Source organism: Channa argus, chromosome 1 (genome assembly GCF_033026475.1).
Source record: "Channa argus isolate prfri chromosome 1, Channa argus male v1.0, whole genome shotgun sequence".
In the NCBI taxonomy this organism is placed as follows: Eukaryota; Metazoa; Chordata; class Actinopteri; order Anabantiformes; family Channidae; genus Channa; species Channa argus.
The window spans coordinates 20125686-20138124 of record NC_090197.1 but is presented as its reverse complement, the minus strand read 5'-3'; the positions used below and the strand labels follow the sequence as shown (position 1 = coordinate 20138124).

The window sequence follows — 12439 nt, the reverse complement described above, 5'->3', positions numbered from 1 at the left end:
CTCCTGTATTCAAGACGGCCAGAAATATGTTTAAATAATACTATGATAAAATTAAAAACTAATTAGTGGCTTGAATGGCTTGAGATATTGTTTCCTTTAGTATCATTAGACAGCTTATTGCAAAGTTTGCTTTTGTTTTTGCCAATACAACACTGTTTTATATTTTGTAGACAAAATTTTCAAAACCCTTGAGCGAATCAGCTTAGTAATGAATAGCTTATTGCTCTCACAGACCTGTATTAACACACCATTATAATAACAAAGAAGCACAAAGTTCAATCTTTCCGATTAAATATTAATTGTCATTAATTAAGGTTTATTATGTTTTGATGGGCTGTAAATCATAGTAACCATAAAATCCACAGCAGAGATAAGCAAATTAGCTAATTAGAGCAGGGATCCAGTTGATAATTGCAGTGAAGAAGCAATTTATCACAATGCAAGGCATTGCAGTTATAACAATAATAATAATAAAATTAATAATGATGGTTTGTCATTTGCATTTTGGCTGGAAAGTTAAATGTCTTATGATGCCAGGCACTCACTCATAGCACCATCCTCCATCTTTGAGTATCTGAAAATGCCAGAATGTGGGCGTGGGGGTTGATCCAAAACAGAGTGCGGACTGAAGAGTGAGCTCTGAAAGCCAAAAACCTTAAGACTTGGCAAGTAATCTTTGAGTCATGAGTAATGCTCAACAACAATCAAATCCCCACAAGTAGATTATGGTCATTTTTAGCTCTGGTGCAGTAAAAATCATACTTACTGTTAACTGTTGCACCAGTCTCTAGTTAATTTTTTTTTCATATTTTTTTTTCCTTCGGTAAATACATTATGTAAAGCTCAGGGATCTTCTCCCAAGGACTGAAGGGGCTAACATGGGGGCTGGAGAGGGACGAGGCAAAGAGCCTGCCACACATTGCCAACACATTGATTGGACCTACAACCAAGTGGTGTCTTGCGTGCCCATTTCAAAACCAATCTACAGATCTCTCTCAGAGACTTGTTAGACTTGTTAGACTTGTTAGACTTGTTAGACGTGATAACTACCTTTGCACACTCATACACAGTCACACGATGGAGAATTGTATGTTTATTCCGGGTTTGGACATATTTTTTGACACATATCACAACACATGCAACTTTATTTTGTTGCCTAGTTACTAGGTTTTGCACACTCTTTACTTTAAAGACCGCCTAGGCCTAATGGGTTTGCAAAGGTTCAACATGTCAACATAGAAACACATGTAACTGAAGAATGTGTGACAGGGTTGTTTAAACTACATGATAACAAGGTGAAGAAGTAGCCCAGGGTTCAGGGTCAAACTCTGACCGTATTTCTCAAATTTCTTTTCACACTGCCTTTCTGTCTCTTTTCCTCTAAATTTCTCTGCTTTGTTCAATCCCACATACTGTACACACATGAATTCATGCATACACGCACACACAGAATGGAAGAAGGAAAAGGCCACCTGCCAGAGAATAACAACAGACCTGTGTAGCCTAGCAACAGCTCGGAGATAGGCTTATTAGCTGGAAGAAGAGAGAAGAAAGAGGGAAAACTTCAGCCTATGTCTCTGCCAGTCACACACAAGCCGAAGGGCACACAGGCTCAAATGCACAAACCTCAGTCCCACCAACCCCCCTGTTCTCACATCCCTCTAAACCTGCCCTGTTTCTGATAATCCCACAGCTGCAATAACCCAGTGATGTGGCCGCTCACTTCTTTTTCTCCATTTGCCAAGAGTGAAACATTGTTAATTGTCAATTTGTTGTACTGTGTTTAGTTTGGATGCTGTGGCACCCAACTTCCCAATCTTCCAGTCAAAGTGTGCCAACTCCTTGATACTATTAAGGGGAGTTTCACATAATTGCGTTCTCTTAGAGGCAGTATCAAATATCTTGGATTTGATTACACAGACAGAAAATGTTTAAATTGGTGCTAAATAATGGTTATGGTGGCTGAGTGAAGGCCTGGGAGAGTAAAACCCTCAGAATTCAGAATACAGGCCTATGTATTTAAGACTTTATTTCTACTTTAGTGGCCTTGGTGTTTTCAGAAAGAAAGCCAAATAGTTACTATCTCCCATTCACAGCACATTCTCATCCATACTCCTACGCTTGATAAAAAAGCTCTTTAGCCTCAACTTATCAGTTTTTTCCTTTGCTACCTTTCTCCTTTTTGCTGTAAAACTTTAATAGCAGAATATTTAGGTTATGGTCACCAGAACAAGAACAGATAGTTGCCTTTGACACGGAGTTTCTGTGTGTGTGCGTGTGTGTTGTTGTTTTTATACAGAAACAAAGAAAGACTAAAAGATTTAGAAAACATATCATTTGAAATGGTTCTCATAACTTTTTTACATCTATTTCATCTCAGCATCAGCTGTTTTGCTGCCAAAAATAAAACGTTTATAAGGTCACTCTCCATCACCATCACACATTTTACAGTCTGCCTCTATCTCATTCACTCTCACACTTGCCTCCTTGCATCTCATTTCTGAAATGACACCAAAGGACCCCATATTGCCACTTCCACCCAGGAGGAATGAGCAATGCAGCTTCAGTAATTATCCTATTGGATTGGAAGTGCTGAGGCCAAAAGGGATAACCTCCGAGTGCAGTAAGCCTTACTGTTACTGTCACCACCACACATGGTAAAAGAAAGTGCAACCTAAATTTAAATAGGTCATAGATGGGAAAGTCAAAGCCAGTTAAGATCGAAAAAGAGGGGTACAAATTGAGGTGTAAAAATATAGTGTGGTGTTTTAACAGGGACAGGGGAAAATATTCTTGCAAAATTTTCTGCCTTCGGACATGCAAACTGCCCACCGAATCACGAAAACCCAAAATGAAACTTATTTAAACTTGGAAAAGGACAGAAAAAGCACTAAAAGACCTGTTTTCAATACTTCTTTATACTGGTCATTTGAGTATTTTTACAGAAAACACCGTCCCGGGGATAAGCCTGGGGACGGCAGCGGCTCAGTTGGTAGAGTCGCACCCCGCTCTTCCTGACCACATGTTGAAGTGTCTCCGAGCAAGACACTGAACCCCAACAGCCCCATCCCCAGCCCGGAAGAAATTGATGGGAGGGTTGCGTCAGGAAGGCCATCCGGTGTAAAAACTGTGCCAAATCAACCGGCGGACAAATGACCTACTGTGGTGACACTGAACTCACAGGATAAGCCGAAAGGACAAAAAAAAAAAAATTCTCACTGGGGTAAACTTTCAAAGCTCCCTCTAAAATGAATTTTTGCTGTGTGTTCACAGATATAATGTCAAGAAACCGGAGGCTGTGGAAAATGAAGTTTCAAAATACTTCATACCCTTTTCCACACTGCCAGTGCACACCTCTAATGCTTCATTTAGCAACAAGTTGGCCCATGCTTTTCAGAAAATTTCCCATGTTACAGTATGTTGGATGGTTAGTAAGAGACTCGAAAAAGTTATCGTAAAAACAATACATAATCATTTGGGGAAATGCTTACTTGGTTTTGTTTCCAGTTAATAAACGAGAACGTCAAAATCACTCTCTTGTCTGTACGAAGAAGCTTAGCAGAGACTGGATACACGGAACCAACTAGTCAGGGACTGCCTGTGAGCAAATATTAATAGGATTAAAAGATTCTTCCTGTCTCTGTATGCTAATATAAGCTAATGAGCTGCTTAATCATTGTGATTTACTTGTACATGTCCACTACTGTTCTGACAGCTTGTTGTTGTTGATTGAGAGGTGGTCTTAAAGTAAATATCTTCCTTTTATCTGCACTCTGCATACTCTGAACACAAGTACCACTTTGCTGAATGTATTACCCCAGTATCCCATAGAGACCGGGGTTGCTGTAACAAAGTCATATTCAAATCATAAAGTCTATCAACAAATTCATTTCCAAGCAGCTCTTACTCAAATTTACATCATTTCACACACAGCAATTGGCCTAATTATAGACGACAGGTCTCAGGGTCACTTTAAACACCCTGAAGTTTATGAGAATCGTGACACTATTTTAGACATACACCGAATAACTCACAAATACATGCATGCATTACCCTAAATGTCTCCAATGAAGCAATAAAATTTTGAAAATGGAAAGAAGGGTTCTTCTAAAGCCAGTAAATATACTACATGTGATAGCTGGCATTTTAACACCACAAAATTGATGAAGTTTCTTCCTAAGGTATTTTTATGGCTCAGTGAAGTATAACTGCGCAGAAAGCTTGGTTAAACAGATATTTACTGTAACCATGCCTCTGACCAGCTGTAAATGGTGTTTAACCAAATAATAACACACGACACAGTAGGTCACAGTACCACCAAAACTAATACAACCCCCAGTGTTTCAGGATCTGAACACTGAATAATCTTAAAAAAGTTTCTTTAAGCCACATCAGTTATACTACTGGATTATAGTAGTAGTTTTATCAAATGAAGTACATGTATAGAATTTATAGAAGGAATCAAACAAATCAGACGAAATCCGAGAACATAGTCATGTCATTCTGCACAAATGGCTTAGTGTATATTCAGTTTCAAGCGCCACAATACTTTGTACTCACCTGATCAGGAGGATGGCAACTAGATGCAACCTAGGTCACTGGGGTGATGGCTATGGTGACAAGTGGCTGTAAAAGGACAAAACTTGTAGCATAAGGAAAATGCCTAAGTTATGTGAAAGAATTTACAAAAATATAATGATACTAGTACTAGTTAGAAAAAGTCTGCAAAAAGAAACTATGCAATTACATTTCTACTATATAATAATTAGCAACTGTATTTCAGTTTTTCGCTCCACAACTTCAAGGGATTCAAATGTCCTTAGCAAAAGAATCAGGGAGTATCCTTTCTTTAATATCTTTAATATTATATATAAAAATAACTTTTATATATTCAAAGTTTCACTGGTAACGCCACTGCAATTCCAAACACATGGTTAATTAACTTGTCACCTACACCAACTCAATCAAATGCACACGCCATGAATCAGATTTTGCACAAAGAACGCTGTGACTGCACAGCCTCCACCCAAGTTAGACCATTATTCAAGCAGCCACCAGCAGCTACTTCTCCACGGAAGCAGCTGACTCAATTATTACATTTAGGTGATGGTAAACGGCAAATTTTACAGACTGGCTGTACCCAAACATGTGTAAACTAATTCACAATCTCTGTCATATCGAGCCGAATGTGTTTACTGACAATGTTTCAAAGAAAGTTTGGACATTTTCCAATCACAAATAAGAATATGCTTATGGGAATATCTGCTTTGAAACTAACTGGATAACTTTCTTTCTTAAAATGTCATTTATATATTTATATCAATTTCAGCTGAACTCCAACTCTGCCAGAAAGGAGTCAGTGTTCAGTGTTGGGCTGGAGAAAAGGCATAGACTACATTGATGTTACAAACGGTAACAATGCCACTGGTGTGAGACAGACGACCCATCATTCTTAACCGCAGCCCCATTTGTGTGCAATAAATATACTAAAATATCACAATTAATTTGACGAAGATGTAATGATGTTTAAAAATCCCTCACTCACAACCTTTAAAGTACGGTGCATTAAGGGGCGAGAGGACACGTTGAAGCCGTCAGCTTAGCGAGTGCTGTAAAATTAATGTGCTCAACCAGTGATGATCATGATGAATTCTTCATGTGGCCCACCGTAGAACATAATACCCACCCATCCCCTGCACACACACACACACACACACACACACACACACACACACACAGATTAGATAGAGTTGCCAAAGGATAAACTTACCTTTGGCTCTGTTAATGGTAACTATCTGCTGAAGGATACAAGGTCTGGCTTTCTCCTTGGGGGCAGCTGCTTGCTTCATGCCCTCTTTGGCAACACTAGCCCAGGACCTGGCATTTACACCCATGCCATCTGTACCTGCAACTGCAATATGCACAGCAAGGGGGCAAGGATTAGCACTATACCCATTTCACATGCACGCCATCTTGTCTGGCCTGTGTCATGGTAAGTGTGATGCAGAGGGTAAGCTCAATAGAACTGTGTTCTCTTCCAGCGCAAAAAAAAAAAAATGTGCATCAGTTCCGCCTCAGGGGATCAACTAAGAGTCAATGAATCAACAGGGCTGTACTATCAGAGAGTAAATTCTATCATATCAGCACTGACTGCAAAGTGCTGGAGGACTGCCAGCAGTATGTATCACATATGCACATTTATTGAGCAGAGCAGCCTTCACCTACAGTCATGCACCTGTTTAGAAGCAGAAGGGAATTCTGAACCAAACATAACTGAATCCTCCAATGGTTTATTTCTCATTTCCGTTGCACAGAAATTTGCAAAAGTTCGACTTGATTTTGTACTCATAAATAGCTAGAAGAGCAAAGGTATGACCCCATTGAAAAAGTGCGTAGGAGGTGCTGAATGTACCGCGCAAGCCTTACTCCCCAGCAGAATTAACACCGTTTATATGAGTTGTTGTCAACTCAGTTTGTGTCTGTGTCCACTGTTCGGTTCAGCACCAGCACCCAGTATGGAAGGCTCACCGTGTAATTCACTTTGCCACTGCACAATAATCCCCTCATTATGAAAACATTTTCCCACTGAGTCATCCAACTGAGGAAGAACTTCTCTGCAACACTGATGCAAAGTGTCCGTGTCTCACCGCCTACACGGGGGGAGACGCAATACTTGCGCATGTGTGTGACCGTTCCTGTGGAAAGGTGGGTGAACTTGTCGGGGAATACGAATGGCACAGAGCACTGCCCCCTGATTGATCAGGCTGTTTTGATGTGGCTTTTCGATCTGGCTATTGACATGACTTCATGATCAGGAAGGTAAACAAAGCAGTTATGTCGCCTGTTTTGTGGCAGAAACAAAAGAGCTTCATTTAAGTTTTTCTAATGGCTGAGGGAAAAGGGTAAAACTCTGTAAGCTTGACTGCTGAATGTGCACTCAGCAAACTCTGAGTCTGAGAGAGGTGCTGCTGCTTCTCGCCTGCCCTTAATTAGCCGAGTGTGACGCTGTGATTAACAGCAGAAATACATTTTCTGTCAGACATTTACGGGACTTTGTGCATTTAAAGTATTAAAATTAAAATTAACCAGATTATTTGACTGATATGAGAAAGAGAGAAATAAATGGCAGATTTTTTTACCTCTAGGAGATGATCCCTTGTTGGCCTTCAGTTCCGCTGTACTAAAGGTTTGGAGGTCCAGCACAGATTTCTGAGCTCCTGCACAGATGGAGGAAACCTGGTGTGGCGCTTTTTCCATTTTCCTCCTCCGTTGGGAAGTCCCAGTCCCTTGGCTGTGATTTAGTGGGTAAATAAGCCCTCCTTTTCTCTTTGCATCGTTGGTCTTGGGAACCCGGTCATACAGTTTAGCCAATGCTAAAGGTCTCTCTGGAGGTTGGAGAGCAGGAAAGTCAGCCAGTAGGTCATATGGTCCCCGCTGTTTTTGAACTGTTAGTGGTTCATTGGTTTTTGCCTGAGGGGTTTCTTTGCTTTGGACAGGCACCCGGAGAGGAGCGGTCAAGCCTCTTGCCAAAGTTTCAGTGGGGATGTTATGTGGGTGGAATGAAAGGGGAATCTCCCACTGTCCCTGTACCTTCCCTGTGGCTCGATGCCTCACGGGACATGGTGGTACGCCAGACCTGATGGCTGATAGTGGAGGAAAGTCCATCTCTGCACTAGAAGCCTCCTGCTTGCTGTCAGTGTCATCAGACGAGTATGGAATTTTATTTTCCTCCACCTCTAAGTCATATATGTCACTCACTAAGTTGTTATCATAGTTATCTGAAACGTGACTTTGCACAAAAAGTAGAGTAACGCGCTCATCAGCGTCACTTGAACTGATGTCTGAGCTGCATCTTGAGTCCTGCTCATCTTCAATTTCATAAGTATCCCTAGGTAGTTTAGAAGAAAGTGGAGGATCTTCCTCATCCAACAAACATAGTGCAGGCTCTTCAGTGGCATAACAGATTTGATTTCTTGTTTGTTGTTCAGATGCACAGCTCTGTTGGTTGCTTCTGGATTCAGGAACCCAAATCTTCCTGCGGGAATCTTCCACCCTGCCTCGTTTAGCTTTGTCCTGACATGACAATAAATTGCCCACAACAGAATTATTGCTATCACTTTATACAAGAGTCTCTATAAGGTTCTGACATTAGAGTAAACTAAAGCCTCCAAAGTCGTCATGCTCACCAAATTTCTTTTCCTCTCTGCTTCTTCATTATTGAGTTTCATCTTTTTTTCCATCACAGCGTTTAGCACCAATGCAGGCTTGGTCACATGAGGGTGTCTGTTGCACGAGAGATAAGGGCAAGGAAGGGTGAACTCAGTGAGGTGTTGCTGCTGGTTGTCTTTATACTGTGTGCTCACACTCAAATCTTTTGTCTTTTGTCTTTGCATGTCTTTCGGCTGCTCCTCATCCCTAAAAAGGGAGAGAGACATGGACATGTGGGAGTGTGGCAGGGTTATAACTCATACATAACAAACTGCCATGGCATGGTTACCTTGATCATGGAGTATATGATACTGGATAGTTTACCCATCACCATGATGCCTGGCAATGCGTGCGTGGAGTTTATAGTTAAACCCAACACTTTGCGTAAAATAGTTTGAAACACTAGGTCTGCGTCTCTATTCTGTATTTGTGGTGTGGCACCAGCTTCAAACCATGACTTTTTAATGAGGCCACTCTTTAGTCACCAGCTTGTCGACTGTCAAGCCGCGATGCGGAACAGACGGTCCGGTGAGACCCGGGATGCTCATGATAACGGAGACGTCACAAAAGCTCCCGGCGGCCAGTGAACAGATGGTGTACATTACCATTATACAGTGGGTCTATGACCACGTAACAGCCCACCTGATCTACACTACCGTATTGGGATCTGGGTTAGAGATACACCTACGTTCCTAAACATCACTTCATCCTTCACATTCCAACTGACCTGCCCAAAAAATAATAATAAGTTTAGAGATGACCCAGTAGTTATGGCTAATAACCAATACCTTGTGTACATGCTACACATTGGGGACTTCAGGACTTAGTCACTGCAAAATCCCACACTTACAGACACAATGGCTTAAAAAGAAAGTGGGAAACCAGTAAGAATTAAATAAAGAAACTCTAATACAGGATACAAACAGGATACAAATCTCCCAAAAAAAAGTTCACTACACAAAACTTGTTCTGGGTAATGGCTCATAACTGCTTACTGACTCTAAATCATTGTAAAAAGCATGAAACCTAGTATAGTTATGTCCATGGACCCTTTTTGGACACATTAAAATGTTACAGTGTATTAACCAAACATAGTTAATGTCATTGATTGTAACTGATTAAATACATTATGGTAATGACAAGTTACCATTTGTGTTTTATTGTGTATAATTGACCAGACTGCTTCCCAGACTGTCGCATTGTGTGCCTAACCCAGCCTTACCCGTGTATTTGCTTGTCATCAAAGGGGAGGCATCTTTTATTCTGCGGCCTGTCTGATGAACTCTGACCTCTGCGATACCTCTCCTCAAACTGATTTGCTCTCTCCCAGATCTTTTTGCAAACGCGATCATAGTAATCAATGGGCACTTGTGGATGAATCCAGATGGAGCGAGGAAATGGTGCAAATGCACTTGTGAGATGATCTGGGGTTATTTGCATCCACTGCTCTTCAGGCAGCAGCATTTCTTCTCTGTCGTTTTACACGCTTGGGCCTGTTAGTCCTGAAATGGTATTTATTAGTTTTATTTTTAATGTTTGGTGTTTCTAAGGAAACAATATCTTTGATCCTTGATCCTGGCAACAGGTTACAATTCTAGAATGTTAATCTTTTGAAGGGCACTTCCTGAAATACTTGGGAATGTTACATTTCAATTCTAGAGTGTTATTGGTTGATATAGAAGGGAATTTTTTCTTATTGTTTTTTAAAGTTTCAGATTTAGGCAGGAAATCAAAGTCAAAGAAGTTACAAAATGAGGGTTCCTGGCCCACCTAGGGTGCAAAAAAAAAATAATGGAATAATATGTGGATCAATTATTTAAAAAATACACATACAGCATAAAGGTAAAGGAATGTTTATTTACAAATTCATACATTTGCTTTTATGAAGCAGTTAGAGAGAGAATTTTGAAAGAATTAATGTTGGGCCTATAAACATGCACACATCACTGAAGTGTGCAGACAACAACTAAAACTTAGTAGACTTTTATGTTATTTACCTGTGTGGATTATTCCAATCACAGACGAGGCTGCAGAAAAGACTGATCTATTTCTTGAAACAGATGCAAGATCATGTTCCAGTACAACCTGAGTAGGAGGGACAGGAGCAGTCCAGCCAAGTGATAGCATGACTATTTATGATCTCCATTATATAGGTAAGGGTTGGAGGCCAAAGCGCATTTCATTCCCTTGACTGTTGTCACGCACGGCGCATTGCGGAAAACTAATTACGCTGGTCATATGCAAAAGTGGAAACGACATTCAAATTTATTGGCGAGGGTTCCAGCCTGTTAAGCATCAATTTCACGTTTAGTGAGCAGGAAGTGGACATCTATGTTAAACTGCGGGGCAATCCGATGATTGGTCTTAATGAACGGAAGCAATGGCCTTTTTGTTAGCCTCTAATGCTTTCCATACCCGGTTGGAACAGGGTTGTTATTATTATTATTATCATCATTATTTTTATTATTATTATTATTAACCATTTTTTAAATCAATGTATTGTGAATAGAAATAGATGTTTCTCAAAATGCTTTGGAAAACGTGAGAATAGGATAAGAATGTAGAGGTACTGAGTCTAGTAGAGAGAGGGAGGGTGAGGGAGAGAGAGGGGGAGAGAAAGAGAGAGAGAGACGCGCAGAGAAGGAGCAGGTCTGCAGTCTGAATCTTGGCGTCGCACAGATCCGGAACGACGCTGTGGCCAAGCGCCGCTATACTGGGAATACATAGTTAAGCTTTTTCCTATTTCTCTATTTAAGATAAGATCGTTCTCCAAAGGTGGTCGAGAAGTTTTAAAACGTTGTTGGGTTTTCTCGGATTCGGATTTGTGGCTCTCCATCATTCGCATTTCGCTCATTTGAAAGCTCGGTCTAACGACGAGTTAAAACGTGGATTATCGACACTGCAAATGCTGTCATTAATTGGGGATAAATTCACGAGAAGGACAAACAAGTGCTGCCGGACTAACTGAAGAAAGGATCTCCTGGCTTTTGACGTGTGTCTAATAATATCAATTACATATGTGGAGAGGACCAGGGATTGTCGTGATTTTTTACGCCTTCGGGGTAGATCAGTGACCACTCGATTCACCCTCTCCCCTTTGAGTTTGCCTTCCCCTCTTTCTCCCCCCTGTAGGTGTGAAATCTATCTTCTCAGACACAGACTCAGAACCCCTCGGCCCCCGCATGACATGGTTCAGTCCAGCTGCGAGATCCGAGCCTCCTCCATGCATTGGGATTTTTCTCAGCGCCGACACCGAGTGAATCTCCCTTTTCTGACTATCTGAGAACTATCGTGCCTGTCAGACCAGAGAAAAGCCCTGCCATGACCGCCGCTTCAAATCGGGACGGAGCAACGGGACTTGCGAGGAGACCGGAATGCGCATGCAGGAGAGGGGACGGAATACGGTTTTTTGCTCTGATGAAGGCGGGAGTACAGGCGCACCACTGGAGCCGGGTGCTGTTCTTATACATGGGGCTACTGGCCGCCACAGTAAAGGGTAAGTCCCCATCCTTAATGCTGAAGACATGCAAAATGCAGCAGGCTTGCCCCCACTCCACCGCCCACCTCTCCGATCCCTGACTGAATGCAAATCAGCATCAGCAACACGCACTCATCCTGAAGGCGCATTTAGGGTGAACCAGGCTGCGATGTCGGTGTCCCAGCATCCAAAGTTATTAATAGGAGGAGGTGCTCGGTTGGGTGGCTATTTTGGTGACAAGCGCATCCTCGGGAATTCCAACTGAGCTTCTGCCTATTATTGATTCTGCTGATGACTTCCATTAAAGGATTGTGTGTGTAGGGTATTTTTTTTTTATGGATGGAATGAGTTGTGGGGTTGTTTAACTTACATGAGCGCGCGGGCGTGTGTGTGTGTGTGTGTTCACAGGTAAAGAGACAACGTTAGTGCGCTGCTCAGATGAGGAAATCTGTTGAGGTGGTCAAGCAGGCGACTGATTATTATGCTGTTCAGAGTCCAAAAGTGTGTGTGCGTGTGTCTCCGTGTGTGTGTGTGTGAGAGAGAGAGAGAGAGAGAGAGAGACTGTTGTTGATTTTCTACATAAGATACCCCACAATATTCTCCACTTGTCCAAGTAAACATCTGTGAATAACATTTTGTGTTCAGGTCACCCCTCTTATAAGTGTGTGTGTGTGTGTGTGTGTGTGTGTGTGTGTGTGTGTGTGTGTGTGTGTGTGTGTGTGTGTGTGTGTTTGGGGGGGGGTATTTGACCGT

The 12439-nt window shown here is 41.6% G+C and overlaps 1 protein-coding gene across 2 annotated transcripts in view; it reads left to right on the top strand.

The window, feature by feature from the left end:
* The first annotated feature begins 10829 nt into the window (after positions 1–10829).
* The window catches only part of csmd2 (CUB and Sushi multiple domains 2), a 244172-nt gene continuing 242562 nt past the window's right edge, over positions 10830–12439 (top strand). For both annotated transcript variants that reach the window (XR_010914488.1, XM_067505569.1), the window contains exon 1: positions 10830–11704. Coding sequence is in view for 1 of the 2 variants with exons in the window: in XM_067505569.1 (XP_067361670.1) it covers positions 11530–11704 (175 nt within the window). In the remaining variant the exon portion in view is untranslated. The remainder of the gene's footprint in view (positions 11705–12439) is intronic.